Source organism: Mesoplodon bidens (assembly GCF_964165515.1).
Source record: "Mesoplodon bidens genome assembly, chromosome: 3".
Taxonomy (NCBI): domain Eukaryota; kingdom Metazoa; phylum Chordata; class Mammalia; order Artiodactyla; family Ziphiidae; genus Mesoplodon; species Mesoplodon bidens.
The window spans coordinates 15,726,678-15,753,808 of NC_138178.1; the positions used below are offsets into that span (position 1 = coordinate 15,726,678).

Consider the following 27,131-nt stretch of genomic DNA (forward strand, 5'->3'; position numbering starts at 1 on the left):
GCAAGTTACCCAAGTTCTAGGTATTTCTGTGCCTAATCTATAAAATGCAGGTAATAAAGGTAGGTACCTCATACAGTTACAGGAGTAATTTTTTTGTTCATAGAACAGAACTTAGCACTTAGTAAGTGCCAGGTATGTGATTGCTCTAGTTATAAAAATTATTATAATTAAATGTTATGCTTAAATTGGGGGTTCCCAAATATAACTCTGAAAACTACCCAATGCTGTATACTTCTACTAAAGGGTTAAAGGCACTCATGTTTCTGAGGCTAAAGGGACTGATACTGTAAAAATGGAAGAACCATGGATAGTATGTGTGTCTCACTACTATTTCTCCAGTGCATAGTAATGTGCTTGCACATAGTAGGTTCTTGATATGCTTTTACTGAAGGAATGAATGAATCACATTAAACATCAAATATTCAGAAACCATTAATATTTCATTTTAAGATTCAAACAACATGGGCATATTTGTCTTCAAATTTCAATGTGAAAAATTGAATTTCAGAAAGGCTAAATTAATAATTGATTCCTCTGCTTAAATTCCTCTTAATGTTGTTTTGAACATGATTTTACCATGCAAATATTCTACTTGCACAGACTAGTTAAGAATTCACCGCCTAAAGTGGAAGCCGATGTCTGGCAGCACAGCCTTCTGCATGTTCTTGCTGATGATTCTTCTTGCCTCAGTTAAAAGGTCTTGGAGGTTAAACAGGTGGAATCCCCTTAATGATAAATTTCATACTGTGCAAGGCCACTAAATTGCTGTCCAATCTTTTCTTCTTCAGGTTGGAATTCTTATCCATTTCCTAAATTATCTACAAATGACCCATAAGAAAACTGGGTCCCAGCAAGAGGTCAAAAATATATGGGATTTATTATAGCTAACATTCTAAGAAATAGGGGATAATGTTGTATCAATGCCTTTAAACAGCTGTATCTAGCCTGTGCTTCCAGTGGAGTTGAAAGAGGCTGATCTATCAGATATGGCATGTGATTGTAGATACAGTTACTGAATATTCACAGCTGATTTGGTTACTCTCGCTACATATTGCATTTCCAGTCCTCTGTACAATTAGCAAAGATATTATAGCTTGTATCTATAGATAAGTGGCTCTAAATTCAAGGAATTAAGCCCTGTGCAGTTATGACTAAGAAAAAATGTTCTCTGACATAAATGGCTCTGGATTCCCACTCTCCCTTATCTAATCTTAAATCTTAATAGCTAAGCTTTACCTTCCAATAAACACCCCTTCTGTCAAAAGCAAAACAAAACAAAACAAACAAAAACTCCAAAAGCAAAAAACACACACATCCATGGAGCTCCTGTTTTCCTAATAATCCATAAAAAAATAAAATTCACAGTAAATAACTTGGCACATAAATACTTTCATTTTATTACTTTTATTCTATGTATTATTTGTTCTTTTCCTTTATTTTTAGGTCTTATCCTCCTAATATTGTAATCTACATGAAGACAAATACAGCATCACCCAATTTTGTGCCTCCGAGAATATTTTTCAGTCAAGTAAATCTATTTTCTCTAATAAGGTTCAACAACATAGTGTGCTTTCAAAGGTCTCTTTAATTGGGTTTGAAATAAACTAATGTAATTACTCTACAGTCTCTGAGAATATATTTGCAAAATAGTGGGAGGTGTTCTTAATATGTAGGAGGCTGATTGTGGAGGCAGGAGATGGTTGTCACTAAAATGAGATGTTCCTAGAAAAATGGTTGCCTCTTTGGGGAAAAAAAAATTAGGGCATTTCAGAACCATAAATTCCTTATGGAAAATGCTGTAAGGAGTGGTAAGCGTTCATACAGCACATCAGAAAGGGAAAGAGAGACAAGAAGACAAGGGGTAGAGGAAATAAATTAAAATTAAAGAATCAACAAAATTCAATCATCATCTAAATACTTGGATTACAAACCTGTATATAGGAATGAACGCCTAAAAACACCTCTAATTTTTTCCACTGTGCACCTTGCTGTCCACTTTGAGCCCACAGTTTAGAAGAAACATTGTCTATCTTGCTGAGTACCTGCAGAGATAAATCAAGTAAGAAGTGTTGAAATATTTTACCTTGACAAATTCTAAACATGTAGAATTCTCCCAGTAATTTTTTTTCATTTTAATATCAACATGAAACCCTGAGAGAAAAGCTCAGACATTTTTCATTAGATGTCTTTGTTTTCTAGAACAGCACTGTGCCCCCAGGGTACCTCATGTGCTTTGTGTAATAAATTTGTGCATGAATATCTGTCAGTCAAGTCTGAAGTTATCTGGGCACCATATGATTAAGAACTCTTAACTACCTTAGTTTTTAAAAATCTGACAGCAAGAACAACTGGAAGTCTCAATATTAAATAATATTCATGTAGTCACATGAAAAGCACAGAATTATTTACTAAAAACAGTTTTGAGAATGACATTAGGTCCAGTGGGGATGGGGATGTTACAGTGGGAGTCCATTCAATTCCAACAGCACATATGGGTGATGTGAGTGGGCACCTACTCATCTAAGCCAGCAAGAGCTCCCCACCCAAAAAACTCTCACCAGTACTACTGGGCCCTCATTCTAAAGGGAAATTGAGACTCAGCAGAAAAATTATCATGCCTCTTCTTTTAGAATGACACAAAATGAGCCATCAAGAAAGTAATTAAATAGGGAAGAGCAGTAGAGTTCCACATTTTAAAATAACTGACTTAGATGATGTATTTAATTATTTCACAGCACTAATTTTTAACAATACAATGTGTATAACCAATTCATTACTCACATAAAGGGCTTGGGGAGATTTTGACTTTTGAAAGTGAAGGTAACTTTGAATGCTTTCATGATCAGTTTTTAAAAAATTAAATGCAGGGGACTTTCCTGGTGGCTCAGTGGTTAGGAATCCACCTGCCAATGCAGGGGACACGGGCTCGAGCCTTCGTCCGGGAAGATCCCACATGCCATGGAGCAACTAAGCCCGTGTGCCACAACTACTGAGCCTGTGCTCTAGAGCCCATGAACCACAACTACTGAGCCCTCACGCCACAACTACTGAAGCCCATGCACCTAGAGCCCATGCTCCGCAACAAGAAAAGCCACAGCAGTGAGAAGCCCATGCACCACAACAAAGAGTAGCCCCCGCTTGGCACAACTAGAGAAACCCCGTGCGCAGCAACAAAGACCCAACGCAGCCAAAAATAAATAAATAAATTTATATTAAAAAAATTAAATGCAAATGGTTATTTTTATAGAGCTAGAGTTTCTAGAGTCATATAAAAAGTCGTATGTGGCTAGCAAAGATATCACTAAATTCTTGAATTCAAGTTGAATCAACATATTATTAAAGTCAAGAAAACAGAATTTCTAAAATATACAAAACTCATTTTTGAAGGATACTAAAAAGAATGTATAGGAATTAGATCTTCTTTGTATGAATACTGCTCTATACACAAATCACTAAGGAAAACTGTGTTCATGCAACATAGTAATGCAACATTTAATGTTATTTTACTAAGCTGTGCACAAAATAAGGATCATATGTATTACCATTTTAATTATTTGATAATTAACTACTTATAAAATTTTAAGGTTGTTTTATAATTTTTCACAAAAAATCTTATTCTGAAAAAATGAAAGCCTATCAGATAATTAATCTCAACCACAAAATATACCTGGTAAGTAATTCTCATTTTTCTGATGCAAACCCTGTAGTTAGCTGTATTGATTGTTTTGTCTAAAACCATTTTTAAAAACTCAATGCGACACAAATGGTAAATTGTCACATCAATCCACAAGACTACTTGGATGCTTTCAGATTATTAAACATGCACACATACATATACACAAACAAGTTTACTCTTAAACTGTTTTTGGTGAGAAGTCTCACCTATAATAAATAAAACTATTCTTCCAAAATTGCTTTATAAATTTAACATGTTTCCAATAAAAAAGTAACAGCATTTAAAAAATAAGATATGTTTATCTAATTTGGGGAGGAAAATAATATTTAATATGGCCAGGAAAATCCTAGAATAAGATAGTTAAAAAATGAGAAAAAATACCTAATATTAAAATTACATCAAGCTACTAGGAAAGAAGTGGTTAAGCAGCTGATCTGCAGTCTATTTCTATTTATTGGGGAAAAATAAAGCAGGTAGCCCAAGTGTAATCTCTTTGCAAATATACTAAACATAGACTTCTTGGAAAACAAATTAATGTTATTTGACGGGGGGAGAGACCTTATCTATGGCTGTTTTTAGTGAGATATCCCTGGTCTAAAACTGCTCATGTAAACAATTCTGAAATCTGGGGATTTATTTTTCAGACATGGCTTCTTGGAAAATGTCATGTAAGCTATGAAACAGTATAAACGGAGATGCTTCAAAATTGAGTTGGCTTCTCTGTGTAAATGATGTGTCTATACGTATACTTACAAACCTTATCTATTATATAAGGCATGTCTAATAGGGGAAGACAGGATCTAGAGGATCTGCCTTAAAATTGCAGAACCTCTTTCTGTTTTGTCCGTATAACTTGGTCATCTAAAAGAAACCAGGACCCGCTGGAAAAATAGTTACCTCCAGGGATGGAACAGGATAACAAAAAGTTGAGTCTGGAACATCTTCTTGGCCAAAAAGAAAGGAAATGATCAAAGAATGTTTGGACTTGTCAAAGAGACACAGAAGTCAGTTTAAAGGGTTTCCTATAACTGAATCTGGGACAATGTAAGAACCAATAAATAGTAATAGTATTGACAACAAACTGTATAAAATAGGAATCCATGAGTCCACACTGATATAAATCAATAAATGGAGAATTTTTCTAACAAGAGAAAACCAACCTACAAATGTAGACAGAATAATGGAGTTAGACAAAAATAGGCAATCATCATAGTAAAATTAATGTGGCAAAAAATACTAAAGGAAGCAAAAATTAGTGGGTATAATTGAGTTGAGATCAGGATTTTACATACTCTCAAAATATCTCATCACAAAATATTTATTGATAACAAAGGGAACAAAAGTACTGAGACCAATAGACATCATGTACTAACCAATGGGATGCAATAAAAATAATACAATATTGGTGATATTACAGGGAAAAAATGTTTAACATTGAACAAATCCAATTTGAAGGACATTTCACAAAATGACTGGATTATAACCTTTAAAAATATCAAGATCATAAGGTTTAAGGGAAATGAAGGAATTACTTCAGTTTTAAAGACACTAGGGACTTCCCTGGTGGTGTGGTGGTTAAGAATCCACCTGCCAATGCAGGGGACACAGGTTCCATCCCTGGTCCAGGAAGATCTCACATGTCAGGAAGCAACTAAGCCCATGCACCACAACTACTGAGCCTGAGCTCTAGAGCCTGTGAGCCACAACTACTGAGCCCACGTGTCACAACGACTGAAGCCTGCATGCCTAGAGCCTGTGTCTCACAACGAGAAGCCACCGCAATGAGAAGCCCATGCACCATAACGAAGAGTAGCCCCCCTGCTCTCCACAACTAGAGAAAACCCGCACGCAGCAACAAAGACCCAATGCAGCCAAAAATAAGATAAAAATAAATTTATAAAAAATAAAAAATAAAAAAATAAAGACACTAGAAAGAAATAACAATGGAGTGTGATAAGTAATTCTGTATTGAACTCAATTTTTCCTATAAAAGATGTTATTGGGACAATGAACAAAAAACAGAATCTCTGAGTGAAAGGTAGAATGCAGTTGTCTGTGAGATTCTTGCAACCTTTTGTGAGTATGAAACAATTTCTTTTTTTACAAAAAAACAATTTGAAAGAGAATATTGGAGAATGTAGCACCACTATATCAAAGACAGCAAGAAGGCACATCCGAATATCACCAAAATGTATATATTCATTTGATTGTGTTATTCTCAGAATATTGATACTGAAACCTATATGACATATTTCAAGGGTAAAACAGTATTACACAGAAGCTGCAACCTCAGAATAAAGACCATAATCATAAATAGAATAGTTTAAAGAAATCCTATTCGCCATTCAGGTCCAATTCTACTGAAGCTTTTTTTCAATCATACTGTTTTCAAACCAGTGAAGTGTTGATAACTGTCCATTTTCATTTATTAGCAGACTACATATTTTAATAACACTAAATTATACAATATGAATTTTTGTAGAAGAAATTCAGAAAATGCAATTGCCTAAGAAGTACCTGGAGAGAACCAACTGTGGCACCATTCATATGGGTCCAGAACACCAGGGTACATTTTGGTCCCGTGCGTGAAATAACAGGAGTGAGGATGTCAGCCATGTCACCAAACTTTCCATTTGAGCTATCAGCATACAGGTACCAGCCATCTGTGGTATTTCTGGGGAAAGAATGATGCATTTATCAGGTAAAAAAAGAAAATCATAAAATACAGTTTGTCATTAACCATATTTTATTGTTCTAAAATTTCTCCTAAAAGTATAACAATGCTTTTAGAGCAATGGTGCTATAAATAATTCTACTATTTTGATTTTGAATCCATGTGTCCATTGGTACAATGGACAAAAATTATGGTAAAGGTTGAAATCATTAGGCCTAATATGTAATAACTTGGTTGATTTTTTTATAATAATACTGCTGATACTCTGATCAGTTTTGTAGAGTTTTTTTATGTGGGTAAAATGAGACATTGAAGCATTGAATACATTTAGAAGAGGCATAAAAAGAACAAAAATATAAATAATTAAAGTATGAAAAAGAGAAAGGAAACTGTCTTGGAGTTCTACTCACTGGTCTAAAAGGTTTTCAGGTTCAAATTTATTTTATCTATTAATTTAGGTCAGTTTTACTTAAACATATTTTAATAAGCAGGTAGATAACCTTTTAATGTTGTTTTAAGTAAAGAAGGGTATTTATTGGTTCACATAACTGAGAAGTACAGGGGATACACTAGCTTCAGGCACAGTTGGATCCAGGGGCACAAACACTGTTATCAGGACTCAAGTCTCTCCATCATTTGGCTTAAGTGGGTAGATAATTTTTAAAGTGTGTCTTTTTTTCCCCCTAGTTCCAACCCAGAGAGGGAAAATAATGATGGAAACACTTAAATATCAATGTAATCTTGCCATAAGGGATAGAGTTTATGCCCCCACTTTAATTACCAATTCAAAAAAGAGATAATAAAACATTAAAGACATGCTATGTAACACACAGCTTTTTGAAATATTAAATAAGAAGTGATTCCTCAAAATTCAGACATTCTGGCATTCTTTAATTTCTTTGATTAATTATATTTCACACCACTTTTTCACCACATGTGATACTAGTACCATGGAGTTTAAACTTGCTACTTATTAAAACCATTTTGAAAGTTTTATCTTTTTTTTTTGAGGAAAGACATGAATCATTAATAGAAAAGAGATGGAGAGAAAGGGAGAGGTATTCATTCAGTCACTACGTATTTATTGAGTCAGTCTTTCCAGTGTTACTTGTCCAAGGCAGTAGGAACGTGCTGTGGGCAAAAGACATGGCAGGGCTGGCCTCTGACCTCAGCATTTACTAGATGGGCAACATTAGGCAGGTTATTCAACCTCTCTGAACCTATCACTTTCTTCATTTATAAAACAGGATAGCTCCATGTTATTACTAGGAGTTAGAAATAAAATAAGTGGACTTTCTATCACAGTACTGGCCCATCTTATATATTTAATAAATGGTAGTTGTGATTTGTGGTTATGTTTATGTCATTAGTTGCTGCTAATAAAGAATTTAGTGCCCTGTGAACTACACAGGGTATGAATTAAGACTGCTTTTAAGAGCTAGGATTATTATATTAATTTGTCTGAATTGTGTGTCAATGAATAAAAAGTTCCAGCTTTGTTCCTTGTGTGTGTTTAATATCCCAGGACCCCACAGATGCTGAGAACAAAGATGAATACATGAATTCTTCATTGGTTCACAGATTCACTGTGATCCAGCACAATTTTAGTAGATATATTTTCCCCAAAATTGACAAACTGATTCTAAGCTTAATATGGAAATCCAAAGGACTAAGAATAGCCAATTTTATCACAAAGGAGAACAAAGTTAGAGAATTTACTCTATCAGATACTGATTCATTATAATGGTAAAATAATCAAGACAGGGTGGTATTGAAGTAAAGATGGAAAAATGGGCCAGAGAAATGGATAAAAGGGTCCTGAAAATTCTACATATATTTATACATCTGATTTATGAAAAGCTTATCTCTTCAGAGCAGTGAAGGAAAGGGCAATCTTTTCAATGTGGATTGAATAAACTAGGTAGCCTTGTGGGGAAAAAACAAACCTTGACCCCTATTTCACAGCATTCAAAAATAATAAATTGCAGGTAGAATGTACCTGAAATGTGAAAGGTAAAACAACAAAGCTTGTCTAAGATACGTAACAACACCTTCGTGATATGAGACTGAGAATTAATCTTTAATAATATATAAGGATTACTATCCATAAGGGGAAATACAAAAAATAGGGCTGTATTCAAATTAAGGATTCCTGTTTATCAAACATACCAATATGATGATCAAGGCCAACCAGTAAATGGGAGAAAACATTTGTATCCCATTTAACGAATGTAACACTTACTATCTACTATATGTCATGCACTATGCCAGATGTTCAACAATGCCTGTGTGTGTGTAGTGTGTGTATGTTTTTATACATACATATTATATAACTACATACATACAAGGAAGAACAGAATGAAATGTCTCCAAATGCTAATATTTTTCTATCTTTGTTTGGGGGCCACGGCTATTTTGTTTCCTACACAGTGCCTGGTTCACAGTAGACTCTCCGAAAGTACTTGATAAACAAAATACACAAGGTAATTTAAAATCAGTACAGCACATGTAGAAATAAATAGACCTAGGGAGTGACAGAACTGTAGAGTCAGATGAAATTACACAGGAAAAGTTGATAATAGTATATTCCAGGCTGGGGGAGAAAAAAACATAAAAAGACAGAACAATGTTAGAGACCATGGAAGAATTAAGTGACTAAAAGTCACAATTCTAGTAATGATAAAAGCATCTATTCAATGGTTCTTCAACTGGAGGTCCCTGTACTAATTTCCCAGAAAGTACACGATGAAAAATGTTAATGTTTAATTTCCCCAATACAGTATAACTTGAGAAAATTCAGTCACAATAATAAATTTAAAATAAATTATTGAAACAATTCTTTAAAATTATATATCCTTGAAATATATATATTTCAATTGCAAGGAAAATGAAAAAAGGGAGACATGCCAGGAGATCAATTTGAAAAATGGAAATAACAAAACTGCATTTGTGTTTTTACATTGCCCCACAAACACAGTACTAGTGTAAAAGTATATCATTCAGTCACCAGTCTTTTATGCATTAATTGGGGGCACATGATGTATGTATGATTGCTAATGGGAAAATGAAGAATTATATGAACACTTGCCTATGTCTGAGATGAGATTATCTGAGCATGTACCTGCAAAGGAAATCAATTGCCCTCCTGGGACGAATACAGCAGTAATGATCACACCTAACAGTTCTGTCACTCATAAAATATCAGCATCTCTCTACCAGCCTTCAAATTGTCACTTCTCATACAGGGCTGGAAGTAGGGTGTTTTATAGAAATATACCTTTCCTAACAAAACACATCATAAACCACACAGTAGTAAAGGTTTAAAGAAAGCAGTGCTTTACACTCAGGTGTTGCAAAAATAAAGATCCCAGGCGATGATGTATAAGTCATTAAGAAGTCATTTATTAAAAGAGGTCTGATTTACAGTCCAAGCTATTTTAAAGAAAGTTGCCTAAGCCTCATAGGATAATCAGTTTCTAAAGCCTTAATATTACACAAATTAAGCAATTTAAAAATTGACATTTTTCCCCCTTATTTGAGAATCTCCTGGGTATTCACCCTAATTAAATTAATAAGAAAAAATACCCTTGCATGGACAAATAAAAATATTCTTGAGTTAGGTCAACTGACCTTTAATACTTGTACAGTATAAGGGACATATTCTTGAGGCTTATCCTTTGGGTTGAGATATAGCCTGTGATTGATTATGATAATGTAGGCTGTTATAACATACCTGATGGCATATGAGCTACTGAAAGTTGTCATGAACTTGATTACTTTCATGAGTAACAGAAAATACAAACTGTTCAACAGTATAATCCTCCTAGGGGTTTCCATAGTATTACCCTCGTGTCTGTGGTGCACCAACCTTGCTATGTGCAACTGCTCCCCACCCCTCCCACCAACTTCACGGTCTGACTCACCAACTGCTGGAGCTTCTTAAATAAGACGGAACACTCAGAGCTCTTATGTGGGATTTTTAGAATATAAATTAAGGAAAAAGGAACACTCCTTCTTGAATGTCAAGAAATGCTCCCCCTCCAACCTCCCACCCCATCAACCAAGGTTTGAAACCGGCTCTGTCGGACTCCAAAATTCCACACACACCCTCTAGATTCTTCTGGAGTATTGCAGAAGAGACAAACAAACAAAAAAGTTTCTATTTGACCTTATTGGTCCTTTATAATACACACCTGATCCTACCATCCTGCTAGAAATCTTCAACACACCTTTACTGACTCACACTGAGATCCTTGAACTAAACTGTACGTTCCTGGATTGCAAGTAAATAAGAAGCCTCAGTAAAATACACAACAATTCATTACACACACTGTCAGATCAGCTGACACTATTTTTCATAGTGAGACTTTCTTGATAATTGAAGCAGTGAATTAATTTGCATTCTGGTGCAAGCTCTTTTATATCGTTATGTATTTGTAACTAACAGTCCACAGGAGGTGGGAGATAGATGGGCCCCTGGGCCAGACAGCTGGTGCTTGTCAAGTGGAGTAAAATTGAAGCTTTGTTCTCACCCAGGAACTCCAAGGACAAAGCTAGTGGCAGAAACTGAGCTCCGCTGAAGTAAAGAGATAAGGTGCCCACTCCTGAGGTCAAGAAAGACTTCCCTCTGCACATGTGCAGGAAGGCTTCTTGGGGGTCAAAAAGGGAGGGGGGCACCACCCCATAATATGTGTGCACATGCACCCACAGGCCTCTGTGGTGGGGTCAATCTTAGCAAAAAGTTGAGCACGCGTGTTGGGGAGGGTCCTGGAAACATTCAGGTGTGGAAAAAAAAATGAGAAAATTGGCCAAAGGTAAACAAAGACCTGGAAGGACTGTCCTGTGTAAGTGATTTAAATCAGGTCTTTACAGCACTCCTCATTCAGGATGCCCCCAGTCCCCTCCAGGTGTGTATCCCTGCTTTGCTTCTGACTTACTGCTCTCCTTCTTAGAGAGGACACCATACCCTGTCTCTCTGGATGTATATTTCTGCCTTGCTTCTGTCTTAAATAAACAAACTGTTTGTCTGTGTGCTCTCCCACATGTTATGCTGTGTCTCCAATAATAAACTTTGTACCTGTTTTTACAGTTTTTGCCTCCTTAAGACATTCTTGCTTTCAAATGGGGGGAAGAGCTAGGGCCACTTTGCTTCTAGCCCCTAGGCCCTGGTGGTCTAGTGGCTAGGATTCCTGGTTTTCATCCAGGCTACCCATGTTCAATTCCTGGGCAGGAAACTAAGATCTCCCTTCAGGACCACTCACTGCTCAGAGATCACCCAGAGTGGTCTTTCATACTGAAGTGGTATATAACCAGGGTCAGAGAATATTTTTCTGTAAAGGCCATACGGTAAATATTTTAGGTTTTGTGGGCCATACGGTCTTTGTTACAACTATCAGCTCTGTCTTTGTGGCATAAAAGCATCTATGGACTGCTTAAATGAATGATTATAGCCATGTTCCCAATACAACTATATTAACAAAAACAGGCATCAGACCAGAATTGGCCCACAGGCCATAATTTGTTCACCATCATTCTATGGATAAAATTCTCAACTCATCAGGATCTGAGAAATAACTTTCTATACTAATATCCAGCTTCATCTTTCATATATTACTTTACTCAGACACCAAGGTTTATACCCATCCTATGTGTTCATGCAGTTACTTGGATACATCATGTACTTTATTTTCTCTGTCTCCCTTACACTAGTCTTTCTCCTGGGCACACATATAACCTCTACTCTTGGTCTTTCCCCTTTACTACTTTGATTTACCTTCCACAACATATCTCAAATACACTCTCATTTCCAAGCCTTCTTAAATTCCTACACTAAAAATCCCCTGATTCAAAATCATCCCCTCACTTAAGAATTCCATATCATTTTATATGTAACTTTTTAGATGCATTTTTCTTATTAGATTTTAATTCATTGAATATGAAGTTATATGCCCCACTAGATTATAAGTATACCAAGGCACATATTTTAACTTATTTATTAAAGTATCTAGGACACCTTATAAAATGGCTTAAATTCAACTGGTGCTTAATAAATATTTCTTGAATATGTTGCTAAATAAGCAGGAGATATTTCTTGCTTTTCTATAAAAAAATTCTCCTTTACACATACAATTTGCATCTCAATTTTGAAAAAGGATTTACAATTTCAGCAGGTTTTGGATTTCTCTTTCCCAGTCTTATGAAACCAAAAATGAAGAAAAGGCATTTGTTGAAATTTTATATAACCACCTGTTTTACCAATTCAAATTCAATAACAAAGGTATTACAGTCAACTACTTTAATTAGGAGCACCCATGGTTCTTGTTTCAATATTGTACGACATTCACTGGAGAATAGGTCTTTGTGAGGCAAGAAGAAACACATTTAAAAAAACAACCAACTGATAAATTTAAAACTCTAAGAAATTACACAATGTAGTTATACTTATTTATGATCTAATTCCAAAATAAGAATTTAAAAGGCTCACTAAAGTATGTATATTCTTTGTTAAATAGATTTCAGGCCAAAGAAACACTAGCTTCTACAATGTATAAAATATGGGACTTTTTAGAATCAGTCTTTAAATTAGTATGCCTTTAAATTAGGGAGTATTAAATAATAGTTTATTATTTGATACTCACAACAAACCTAAGAAGGTAGGATTATACATTACTATTTCATACATGAGATATCTAAAATTAAACAATTTGCCAATGGTAATTCCCTTGGTAAATATTGAAGTCAGGACTGGAGTTAGATTCATCTCCCCATATTTTATACTCTAAACTAGTTGTGCTCTAAGGATGGTGTCTGAACCAGCATCATCAGCATCACCTGGAAACTTATTTAAAGTGCCAATTCTTGGGCCCTATCTCAGACCTCCTGAATCAGGAACTCTGGGATAGGGCTCAGCAATCTGTTTAAAAATTGTTTCAGCTTATTCTGCTGCATGCTAAATTTTGAGACCCACTTCTCAAAACCACTGACACTAACAATTAAGAGTATCTACAGGGCTTCCCCGGTGGCGCAGTGGTTGAGAGGCCGCCTGGTGATGCAGGGGACACGGGTTCATGCCCCGGTCTGGGAAGATCCCACATGCCGCGGAGCGGCTGGGCCCATGAGCCATGGCCGCTGAGCCTGTGCGTCCGGAGCCTGTGCTCTGCAACGGGAGAGGCCACAACAGTGGGAGGCCCGTGTACCACACACACAAAAAAAAAGAGTATCTACAATTCCAAGTTGTTAAATCAAGACACTAATCCAAAAGGAATACATAGAAAAACAGCTATTCAAGCTTTATTATCCTTCCTAAAATAAACACTGTGGGGAAAATAACTATAAGATTAAAGAATTTTTTGATATTTGTTATTACAATACCTCATTTTCCATTACGTAATGTGTAGAAAACAGCTCCTATGTTCTAATAGTAGAAGGAGAAGAAGAAGAGGAAGAGGAGGAAGAAGAAGAAGAGAGGAGGAGGAAGGAAGGAGAAATAAGGAAGGAAGAGAGGAAGAGAGGAGAAGAAGAAGGGGAAAGAGAACAAGAAGGAGAAAAAGAATTAGAAGGAGAAGGGGGAAGAAGAAGAAGGAGAAGGAGGAGGAGGAGGAGGATGGGGAGGGGGAGGAGGAGGAGGAGCGGAAGAGGAAGAAGAAGAAGGAGGAGGAGGAGAAAAAGAAGGAGGAGGAGGAGGAGGAAGAGAAGGAGAAGGAGGAGGAAGGGAAGGAGAAGGAGGAGGAGGAGAAGGAGGAGAAGGAGAAGAAGAAAATGGTTGGGAGAATTATGGGTTGAAATTCTTAGTCAAGTGTATTTGAGAAACACAGGGCACAACTCAAGGGTTCCATTTAAACATAAACACACACACACACACACACACACACAGTTTGATGTAAACAGTCCTTCAGGAGTTCTGTAGACAAGAACTGTAGCCATTATATTCTTTTTTTTTTTTAACTCATGCATCCCTAATGTATTTGAACAACACCAAAAAAAGTCTGGCACATGGTGAACACTCAGTAAGTATTTGTCAGCTGAGTAAATAAAAAATACTAATCACTTGTTTTTGAGAATCACTAAATACCTTTTAATAAAATTTTTTGACCTAGCTTTCAAAACAAATTAGAATAATTTAAATTTTTGAGAATTTTAAAATAATTTTAAAATTAAAAAACATATCAGTTATAAGAAATGACTCATATTTATGCAAGAATTTACTCACATGTAATTGTTAATGAAAACTCTATTTGCTCCAGACAAAACAGACTTCAAAGTAAAGAAAGTTGTCAGGGATAAAGAAGGTATTACGTAATGACAAAAAGTTCAATAGTTCAAGAAGACATAACAATCCTCAACATACCTGAGCCTAACAACAGAGTGTCAAAGTGAGGCAAAAACGAATAAAACTGCAAACAGAAATAAATGAATCCACTATCGTTGTTAGAGAATTCAACACCCCTTTATCAAAGATGAACACACACAGCAGGCAAAAGAACATTAAGATACCCATTTGCAAAATAATGAAGTTGGACCTTTACCTTATATCATACACAAATATTAACTCAGACTAAATCACAACCCTAAACATAAGAGCTATAAAACTCTCAGAACAAAGCCTAGGGGAAAAGTCTTATGACATTGAATTTGGCAGCTATTTCTTGGATATGACACCAAAAGCAAAGGCAACAAAAGAAAAAAGAGATAAATTGAACTACATCGAAATTAAAGATTTTGTGCATCAATGAACACTATCAACAGAGTGAAAAGTCAACACAAAGAATCTGAGAAAATATTTGCAAATCATAGTCTGATAAGAGATTAATATCCAGAATATATAAAGAACTCCTACAACTCAACAAAAAAAACACAAAAAACCCAATTCAAAGTGAGCAAAAGAATTTAACAGATATGCAAATTACCAATAAGCACATAGAAAGATAGTCAATGTCACTAGCATTCGGGAGATGCAAATCAAAACCGCAATGTGATATGACTTCACACCCATTATCTTGGCTATTGTAAAACAAAACAAAACAAAAAATAAATGTTGTCAAGAACGTGGAGGAAGAAATCCTTGTTATATATGTAAAATTTTATGTTACATATATTTTATCATAATAAAAAATTTTTTTAAGATTTATATTAATAGGAAGCAAATTAAAGATCTTATCAACTTTCAGGAGAGAAAAAGCATTAGCTCTATTCAAATCCAATATTTAATATCTTCCAATACTTTGCTTTATTCCTCTTACCATAATTATATAAAGAAAACATAAAGACTTTTTATCTTAAGTATCATATATATAAATATACCCTCAAATGTTTAATTTACCCAGTGGATATTACCAGTATTATCATTTTCTATAGGTTCCATGTCATGAAAAAGATTGAGAAGTGCAGCTATATTCCAGCTTCCTTTCCTATCTATTGGCTAGTTAATTTAGTTGTAGGAATATAGGAATTGAAAGTCAAAGGAGAAATGAGAATAAGCAGAAGTATAGCACTCTGTCTCAAAAAAGTAATATCTGTAATGGAGAGATAACAACTGCTTGGAAAATCTTCCTTTGAAAAGCAGTTTGGCTTATTCCATAATCTAAAATCAGTATAAGTCTGCTAATGTCAAGGGGATAAAATCTATGTACAAGCAGTCTACGTTAACAGGTAATAGGTTTGTCAGATGTAAAAGACAATCACAAGTATGCAAATGAGAGGTTTTCCAGTCAGATTCTGACTCCTTCAACATTACCAGGGTCTGAAAAAAAGTGAGCTGTCCTATGCTCAAAATTTAAATGATTTCTGTATTTGAATACTTTTCAAGATGATTAAAGCTATGGTGCCTTGAGATTAAACACTTCTCCCTTTGCACAATTTTTTTCTAAAACGCCACACTGTACTACAGATTAAATTAGTAATAAAGCATGAGTAAGAAGCAGCTATGATGTCTAAAACTACCTGCTCTCCTGTGTTATACACAGAAAGCTGACCCTCAGATTTGTGCATTTGTAGAGAGAGCAGATGATTTGGTTCTGGTTCTTAACCTCCTCACAATCACAGTTATCAAAGGGGATTCATGTTGTGCCATTTCTTCTCTGTGAGCTGCCACCAGAGTTCAACATCAGTATTTTAACACCTGTATACTTTGTTAAGGATGATCATGAATTATCATTCTTTGACCTTTACATTATTCTACAGCATTGCTCATCAGCAATTGCAGTTATGAGTTATTTATAGTATCACTGGTCTGTGACAGAAAGGGCAATCTAAATTCTGAATATATAAAAGGTGGAGACCACATTAGAAGCATTTGAAAATGTAAACAAACACTACCACAGTGTTTTGTGGCTGATTCTGTTTTTCTAATAACGTGAATACAGAATGTCACAACTGGAATCTATACTAAGGCAATGCTAGTAATGAAACAGAAATGGTACAAGCTATGACAGTTAAGTGCTGTTAAGAGAGAAATCTTTTTTGAATGGAACATGAATAGTGAATGGGTCTAGTCCAGGATAATTCTGGAGCAGATTTTTCCACTCTGTAAAAAGCCTCTCACATCCTTTCATTTTACACCGGTCTTTTAAATACACCAATTATATTGATTAGAACTACTGGGTGTCGATATTTATGTTTCGGAAATTTTGTTGATAAAAACTGAATTACTGAATTTAATATTTAAATTAAAAAAATAATTTAATAGTAAATAAAATAAAAATCATTTAATTTTTAAAATCTACGTTTTCTAATTAACTCACTAAAAGCTTTCCCAGAAAACTATTTTGAGTTCATGACATCCTAACCAACAGTATAACTGTGTTTGGTTAGAAAACTTTGCATTTAACTTAAAAGAGACTGAAAACTAATCCCTGGCAGGAAATTTAGATCCCACTTTAAAGAAAATATGAGAAAATTTTATTTTAAACTTAGTGATTTCCCCAAAGAAATTCTAGGCCAAGATATTTTTCTGTCTTTCTTCTCTTTTACAAGAAACTGCATACATCTCATGTAAAATATATCCAAAGTTAGTAAAAGTAATATATCCGTGCATATGAGTTAAAAACATAACAGATCAGGAAATAATCCATAAAAGCACTATAATTCTATCTATAGCAGCTTAGAAAAGAGAACTAATTTTAACCTCAAAATTTTATTAGTGCTACCAATCTCCTCTGGCTTTGTTTTCAGCTTCGCTTTATCTTTTAAGGACTCCTACATTGGTCCAAATATTAAATGTTTCAACTGTGTTGTCTTATCTTTTCATCACTCCTCTTTTCTCACAGCCACTTGGTATGAGACCAGCACTATGGTAGGTGTTATAAAACAGTCAAATTGTCAGCACCCTTTTCCTTGAGATACTTACAGTATCATGAAGGAGTTAGACAAGTAAATTAACATTGGTGGTATTCTGGGACACATGCTGTACTACAGCTAATGCCCAAAGAAGAACTATTTGGATTTAACTGGAGTCCCAGAAGAACTGACTTTCAACTAAGTTTGAAAGGGTGGTTAGGAGATTGTCGAATGAAAGTACCATGGCATGACACAGAGTCACATTTAGAGAATAAATAGATTTGCTGGATGAATGGGAGAGTGGGCTGTTGATGATGGGACCAAAATAAGGAGCCTGCATCAGACAAGAAAACATCTTAATGATGGATGTATTAACTAACCTTACTCTGGTAATCATTTTGCAATATGTACATATATAGAATCATTACATTGTACAACCTAAGCTTACACAATAGTATATGTCAGTTTTATCTCAATAAAGTTGGAAACAACAAAAAAAATTATAATACCAAGCTAAGGAGATGAAGAACATCGACTTGGATATTTGCTAAAGAACTCAAAAACAAAATCAGGTATTTTTTCTGTTCCCACAGAAAGGTCATAATTGGACTTCTGCCAACCCAGGCTTCCAAGTTAAAAACTAACAGTGCTCTTTAGCAGCTCTTTGTTTTTGCCTTACATTTCCAATTAATCCAACTGTATTGCATTTATGTGATACATGTATTACATCAAACTATATAGCAATTCCTCTTTTTTGTCCTTCCTAATTTCACTCTTTACTCATCACTTAGAGTATTTCAACAATGGAATAGCTACCAAGCACAAAGTGACATGCTACTCCAGTCAGTCACTGTTACCAATAACTTTAGAAAAGCAAATCCAAGCACACCTTTCCCTTCATTAACTGTCTGTTTTATCACTCTACTATTGCAGAATAGCCTCAACTCTGAAGACTGCTATAGAATGAATCACCCAGGTTCCATTAGCTTCTAACTTCCAATTAGAATTGGCGGGTGTAAGAAACCGGCAGAAGACTGTAGCGTGGAAGGAAAGAGCGTTCAGGGTATTTATTCCCACAACCCCATCCCCTTCCCTCTCTGCCTCACCATGGTTGTGGCAGGGAGAGAGACACAAAGTGAAGAGGAGGTGGGCAGCCTACCTGAAAAAGAATTCAGAGTAATGATAGTAGAGATGATCCAAGATCTCAAAAAATGAATGGAGGCTCAGACTGAGAGGATACAAAAAATGTTTAATAAAGAGATAAAAGCTTTAAATAACAGAGATGAACAATACAATAACTGAAATGAAAAGTACACTAGAAGAAATCAATAGCAGAATAAATGAGTCAGAAGAAAGAATAAGTGAGATGGAAGACAGATGGTGGAAATCACTGCTGCAGAAAAGAATAAAGAAAGAAAAATGTAAAGAAATGAGGACATGAGCTGCTTGTAAATTTTGGAAATTAATCCTTTGTCAGTTGCTTCATCTGCAAATATTTTCTCCTATTCTGAGGTTTGTCTTTTGGTCTTGTTTATGGTTTCCTTTACTGTGCAAAAGCTTTTAAGTTTCATTAGGTCCCACATGTTTATTTTTGTTTTTATTTCCATTTCTCTAGGAGGTGGGTCAAAAAGGATCTTGCTGTGATTTATGTCATAGAGTGTTCTGCCTATGTTTTCCTCTAAGAATTTGATAGTTTCTGGCCTTACATTTAGGTCATTAATCCATTTTGAGCTTACTTTTGTGTATGGTGTTAGGGAGTGTTCTAATCTCATACTTTTACATGTACCTGTCCAGTTTTCCCAGAACCACTTACTGAAGAGGCTGTCTTTCCTCTACTGTACATTCCTGCCTCCTTTATCAAAGATAAGGTGACCATATATGTATGGGTTTATCTCTGGGCTTTCAATCCTGTTCCAGGTCTATCCAGATCTATCTTTCTGTTTTTGTGCCAGTACCATACTGTCTTGATTACTGTAGCTCATGCAGCTCAAAAACAAAAAAACAAACAACCCAATCCAAAAGTGGGCAGAAGACCTAAACAGACATTTCTCCAAAGAAGATATACAGATTGCTAACAAACACATGAAAGAATGCTCAACATCATTAATCATTAGAGAAATGCAAATCAAAACTACAATGAGATATCATCTCACACTGGTCAGAATGGCCATCATCAAAAAATCTAGAAACAATAAATGCTGGAGAAGGTGTGGAGAAAAGGAAACACCTTTGCACTGCTGGTGGGAATGTGAATTGGTACAGCCACTATGGAGAACAGTATGGAGGTTCCTTAAAAACTACAAATAGAACTACCATATGATCCAGCAATCCCACTACTGGGCATATACCCTGAGAAAACCGTAATTCAAAAAGAGTCATGTACCAAAATGTTCATTGCAGCTCTACTTACAATAGCCAGGAGATGGAAGCAACCTAAGTGTCCATCATCAGAAGAATGGTTAAAGAAAATATGGCACATATATACAATGGAATATTACTCTGCCATAAAAAGAAACGAAATTGAGTTTTTTGTAGTGAGGTGGATGGACCTAGAGTCTGTCATACAGAGTGAAGTAAGTCAGAAAGAGAAAGACAAATACCGTATGCTAACACATATATATGGAATCTAGGGAAAAAAAAAGTGTCATGACGAACTTAGAGGTAAGACAGGAATAAAGACACAGACCTACTAGAGAATGGACTTGAGGATATGAGGAGAGGGAAGGGTAAGCTGTGACAAAGCGAGAGAGTGGCATGGACATATATACACTACCAAACGTAAAATAGATGGCTAGTGTGAAGCAGCCACATAGCACAGGGAGATCAGCTCGGTGCTTTGTGACCACCTAGAGGGGTGGGATAGGAAGGGTGGGAGGGAGGGAGATGCAAGAGGGAAGAGATATGGGGATATATGTATATGTATAACTGATTCACTTTGTTATAAATTAGAAACTAATACACCATTGTAAAGCAATTATACTCCAATAAAGGTGTAAAAAAAAAGAAATGAGGACAGTCTAAGAAACCTCTGGAACAACATTAAACTCGCTTTAATTCACATTATAGAGGTCCCAGAAGGATGAGAGAGAAAAAGGGTCTGAGAAAATATTTGAAGAGATAATAAACTGAAAACTTCCCTAACATGGGAAAGGAAACACTCACTCAAATCCAGGAAGCACAGAGAGTCCCAGGCAGGATAAATCGAATGAGGAACACATCAAGACACATATTAATCAAATTGACAAAAATTAATGACAAAGAGAAAACTAACATTTATTACTGCTCCATGATGGGTATAACTGCTACTTTATCTTTGCTTGGTGAATTTCTGTGCAGCTCTTTAAAGCCAGCTCAAATATTACTTCTCGTAACACTTTTTTTTTCTTTGTGTACTATCAACCCTCCTTCCTCTGCACCCAAATAACATTGTACCTTCTTTATGATCCTTGTATTCTGTTTTAAATGATATTTATTTTTTTTAATTTCTCTTATCTCCTAGATTTGAAAATCCTTGCATCTCCTTCTATTACTTGCATAAAGTATTTCTCATAATTGGTATGCAAAAAATCTCTCTTAAATTGCATTATAATGTGTCTTCAGAAGTAACACCTCTTAGCGAATATAAATGATGTTATGAATATAGTTTACACATTTATGAAGCTGTGTATGATGTCACTACAGTCATAAAAATTTGACTAGAGACAAATATATATAGAGACAAACCTGAAAAAATACAATGATGATACAGTTTTTAAAATCTAGAATCTGACCCAAACATTATCCCAGAATGTATTATTTGTACTGTTAGGCCACAAATAAAATATCTATGTATTTTTAGTTGTCTAAAGAAAACATCATGTGTATATACTTGTTCTTTTAATCTTATGATTATAGAATTTTAAGAACTCTTTCTAATTATTTTATGATGAATAGTAATAATGAGGAAAATGGAATTACTTTATAAAAATGAAAATAGTTATGTCAATAATAAATTATTCCAATTAAAGCAAAGTTCACAGAACTAGTGCATTTTAGTGAGATCATTAGTATTACTTACACTTCCTTAACTTAATTTTTATTATTATTGTTAACTCTCACCTTGTCCTCAAAATGTACTGCTATTTACAAAAATATGTGATATGGTATAACATCATAAACTAAAAGATATACATACACAAATATATATTTTTTATTCTTACCTCATATATACATATGAGGTAAGAAGAAAAGAAAACAAGGATTCAGACACTAAATGGAGCCACAGGTAAAACTGGATCACAAAATGCATTCTGTAAGTTTCATAGAATCACTAATATTAGATTAAAATTTTCATTCTTTCTGTGAGTCAATATGAACAGGGAAGTATAAACAGTAAAATATTTCAGAGCCTCAAGAAAATACGAAGTCAAAGTGACTGTATTAGCCTTTGGCATCAATGATTTCTTACAGTCACAGGGAACATACACACACTCTTGAAGGTCTACCTTTCTCGATATGAGAGAAAGTTGATAAAGGTAAAAAAATAAGCAAAGTTAGAAACACATTTTTGGAGCCATTCATGTATGAGTACCAGGGCAAAAAAAATAATCCCCGGAGGTTATGTTTTGGGTTATTGGTATCTTTTAACAGTGTCTCCAGGTAAGTCCAATGTGCTGCCAATCTTGAGAACCAGAGCTTGACTAAACAAATGGGTCTTCAAAGTGTGGCTGCCAGACCAGCAACACCAGCATCACCTGGGAACTTAAAAATGTAAATATTAGGGTCCAGACCTACTTAATCAGAAATTCTGGAGTGAGCCCAAGATTCCTGTGTTTTAATAAGCTCTCCAGGTGATTCTGATGCATGCTTGAGAACCTCTGGACTAAAACAATCCCCAGCAAAGCAGAATAAGATTGCCTTATACCAACAAAATTTGTGTTTTAGACATTAAGAATAAAAGAAGACAAGAATGGATTTGGGCACCGGACATTTCTTATTATTGTTTTCTCTCCAGGTTACCGTCACTAACACTTCACCTATCTTCCCTTCCTTTTTCTTCAGAATTATTTATAGGGTACCAGTTTTCTGTTTCTCCATCTCTTGTGGCAAAAAACTGCAATTAAATCAGGTCAGAACCACCTAGAGGGGTGGGATAGGGAGGGTGGAAGGGAGACGCAAGAGGGAGGGGATATGGGGATATATGTATACATATATTCACTTTGTTATACAGCAGAAACTAACACAACATTGTAAAGCAATTATATTCCAATAAAGATGTTTAAAAAAAATCAAGTCAGAAATCTTAAAAATGTTTGGTTTTTAAGCAGGAGATATTCCCAAGATGTGGGATAGTGTTTAAGAGCACAGATTTGAGCATCTGTGATTTGGATTCAAAGGTTCCAGCTCCCAAGCTTACTAAATAGTTTGCATAAAGGCAAGCTGTTTAACATCTTTAAACCTTGGTTTGCTGACATGTAAAACAGGGATAATTATACAAGCCTGCAAAGTTCACTGGGAGGACTTAATGTGGATTATGTATGAAAAGCATCCACCTAATGCCTATCACATAATAAACACTCAATTAGTATTGCTTTCATTTCTAAGATGCTTCACTATATGAAAGCTACTACTGCTCATTTGTCAGACCTCCCCGTTAGTTTTGTGTAGTCAAAGAGGACATGCTGGGGAACACAGGCCTATTAAATATCAGAATTAATAAATTTATAAACTTGGCATTTTCCCCTTTTCATTAACAGCCTCCACTTAACTGTTTAGGTATTATTCTTCGAAATAGGCAAATCAAAGGTAGGTTTTAAGTATAAATTAGATATAATTTTTAATTCTATTTAAAGTTTATTAATCATAAATAAATCACCTGAAGTTTCCAGAGAAAAATGATTTAAAGAAGATATAATTGAACTCATATAACATCCTTCCATTAGCCAATACATTATTGATGAATTGGTGAGCATATTAGCATTAGTACCTATTATGCATAAAACTATGCATGTTTTTTCATAAATATATTTAAAGTATTTTTTGTAGATACTTTTAAAATAAGCACTGTGGAGTCAATCTATGAAGAGATATATTCATTCATTTGGGCATGAAAAGATAATAGTTATTCTATATTCTTATGTCATACCTCAATCTTTCATCCTTTGGTTATTTGGTCATTAATAAAGAACAAAAATAAAACAAACATTTTTTGTAAACTATTTTTAATAAACTATTTTTAGTCAATCTGCTCCACCTGATAACTCAGGCAAGTGAAAGAGCGGCATGGACATATATACACTACCAAACGTAAGGTAGATAGCTAGTGGGAAGCAGCCGCATAGCACAGGGAGATCAGCTCGGTGCTTTGTGACCGCCTGGAGGGGTGGGATAGGGAGGGTGGGAGGGAGACGCAAAAGGGAGGGGATATGGGAACATATGTATATGTATAACTGATTAAATTTGTTATAAAGCAAAAAAATAAAAATTTAAAACTAAATAAATAAATAAAAGAAAAAAAAACCTACTCTTCTTGGATAGTAATGTTTGAGCTTTACTCAAACGATGAGATTAAGGAACTATGTTTTGAATTTCATTAATGTCTGCAATTTCTAAAAGATAGACTTTGCAACATCAATGTAAATAATTCTTTGGAGAAAGTCTGTGCCAGATAGGGTTACTAAATAAAAACTACCTTTGCTCATAGTTTATGGTTGAATTTAAGTATCATATAAACTCTCAGGAACAATTTATGTTCTTAATGTCAGAGATATTTGAGTGGCTATCTTAAAGTCATATCACCTTGCAAATAAATATCTTTTTCAATATGCACACACAGGCATCACATTTAAGCAAAAACCTTCACACCATAAAGAAAATGCACTGTCTTCCCTTACTTGTATCTCTGTGTCTATTGAATGAACACACAACAAATGTAGGAGACAATAGAGACAATACAAAAATATTTCTTTTTTTTATTTTAAAGCCTTATGTAGACTTTGGTAACTCTTGTTCAATTTATTTTAATATCTCAAAACCTAAAGTTTAAATTCAATTCAGTAATTTCTTTTAAATAGACAGAAATTAAAAAACCCACTTTTATGGTAATCCTTTGTGATTGAAAACATTAAACTAAGTTAATAATGTTTACAATGAAGTTCAAAATGTCAAATTGAAAGTAGAACTAAATCAAGCAGGTGCAGGTGAAGAAATGTTTCCATTAGAATAAAATTACCTAAGAAGTTTAAATACAGATTACAGTAAGAGATGAATTTAGCTAAATAGGAAGCCACTTTATAAATTCAAAAGAAGCATCTTCAAAGCACTTTTCTTATTGCTTGTATGTAGGAAAAGGGAAAATACTAAGATGACTGGATTCTAATGAGACTTACAACCTAGTGGGAAAAGGAAAATAAACCCAGATGGATATATGCAGAAAACTCAATTGATGGAATTAATGTTAAATATTTGGAAAGTAACAATAGCCATGAAGAATATTGCTGAAGTAAATTACAACTCTAAACAGAAAAACGTTCTCTCATTCCATCTCAACCACTTCTATCCTCCACTTGCAAATACAGTTTTCTTAACAAATATTCTGAAGTTTAAATGATACTATTTCCTTCCTGGCATCTTGATCACAGCAAAATATGCTCTCCACTATCACCATCAACTTCTGGTCAAGGTTCTCATTTGACTTAATTCTATCAATACTCAGTGCCCTTAAACCTTAATATAATGATGTTGCTTTGGGGATTTATAATGTTATTTTCTAGACATATTCTGCACATAATACTTTTTCACACTGCTTTCCACTGCCATCAAAGATATGATGCTGACATCAGAAGCAAGTTACTGTTATTTTCTCTAGAGTGTTAACTTGTTTGCATTTTTTCCTTTATTTTTGTGAATTTTTCTATTCCCTTTTAGGGAACCATCCTCTTCCCTTTATGCTTGATAGTAATTCACAGTGTATTGGGGATGGAATGTGTTACAAAATAGCAGAAAATTCTTCTCTGGTACCCTAAAGAGGTAATCACTCATCATCAATGATAAGCAAAATGGCATTACCTCTGACCTCCTGAGCTTGTGGTCCAGGAAAGACATACAAGGTCTTTACTTTATAGAAATACTGTTTCTCTCTAGTTCATGTCAATAAAACCCCTTCACACGGTTGGGAGACATAACTATGTACATCCTAAGAATTTTAAGATGTCAAAAATATGATAAACAGTAATAAAAGGCCAATAAAAAATTGGGGAAAATCTCTACAACATTCATAACATATAAAAAATCACCTCACTGCTTTAAAAGATCTTATAAATCAGTAAGAAAAAAACAAGCACTACAAACTGAAAACCAAGGAAAGAGCACAAACAGGAAACACACACACAGAAATACACTTGGACAAGGTACAAATAAAAAAAAGATGTTACCCTCTCTTTGTATTAAAGAAATGAAAAATATACAATTAGCTGCTACTATAACCTATTAAATTGGAAAATACACACACAAAAAATTAAACATTCAAGTGTCTGGCAAGCATACAGAAAAACAGACACCATCATGCACTGCTTTCAAAAATGGTACATTTTGCAAAGTAACACAAAATTATAAATCAAATGTTTTAACATATAAATAACAACAAATATAAAAATTCTACTCTGTACTCTCAGGATATAATCTAAAATGTGTGTAAAGCTGCATAGTGGTCAGTGCAGATTGATTAAATCTGTGTATAATCAAAAGCAACTCAGAAATCAAATAGTGAGGAATTAAATTAGTGAATTATGGTACATCCCGTTAATGGAAAACTATTACCCCATTAAAAAAAGTATTGGTAAATAATTGCTTATAGATTGTAAATAAAATTAAAAGCATATTAAAAAATGTGATTGATAGAACCTATTTTTTGCTAAATATATATGTATATATGCACAGTGCTTTTATCATAGTGGCAAGATTATAGTTGTTAACATTACTTCCCTTTCTTATCTATATTTAAATATTTTCCTACAGTAAAAATACATTTCTTCTTTTGTGGAAAAAAAGCATTTCTGTAACAATAAAAAAGTCAGTTCTTAGAATAATCAGTAAATGGTCTTTACCTATAGTATTATTTTAGTTCATTTATATTAGCCACTAAAATTCAAATTTGGAGAGTCTTTTCAGGTATTATTAAATACAGAGACACAACCAAGATAGACCCACAGACCTGAGTGTCCACAGTGGGCCTCTCTTTCTGCTGGGCATTACACATCTATTCATGTGTATGCTAGTTTCATGTCTGATTAAGCTTACTATTCTCAAAGACCAGATGCTCAGGAAATACATCACTAATGTAAGAATGAATTGTGTGCCTAGTCAAGGCTACTTCTCCTCCAGACCATAAGGATCTTTGAGTATTTGGTGTATCTGCATATACAAATGTCATTAGATCATATTGATGTTGGTTCATATGTGATATATATATATGTACATAAATGGTTCATATGTGATATAGTATGTTCATATTTTCAAGTCTTTGTCTTA

At 34.6% G+C, this 27,131-nt stretch overlaps 1 protein-coding gene across 1 annotated transcript in view; it reads right to left on the reverse strand.

Moving 5' to 3' along the window:
- Positions 1-27,131, reverse strand: part of MALRD1 (MAM and LDL receptor class A domain containing 1) — a gene marked incomplete at both ends in the record, with an annotated part of 607,751 nt that overhangs the window by 354,482 nt on the left and 226,138 nt on the right. The window contains 2 exons of the mRNA XM_081226990.1: positions 1,932-2,042; positions 6,194-6,350. Coding sequence (XP_081083116.1) covers positions 1,932-2,042; positions 6,194-6,350 — 268 coding nt within the window. The remainder of the gene's footprint in view (positions 1-1,931; positions 2,043-6,193; positions 6,351-27,131) is intronic.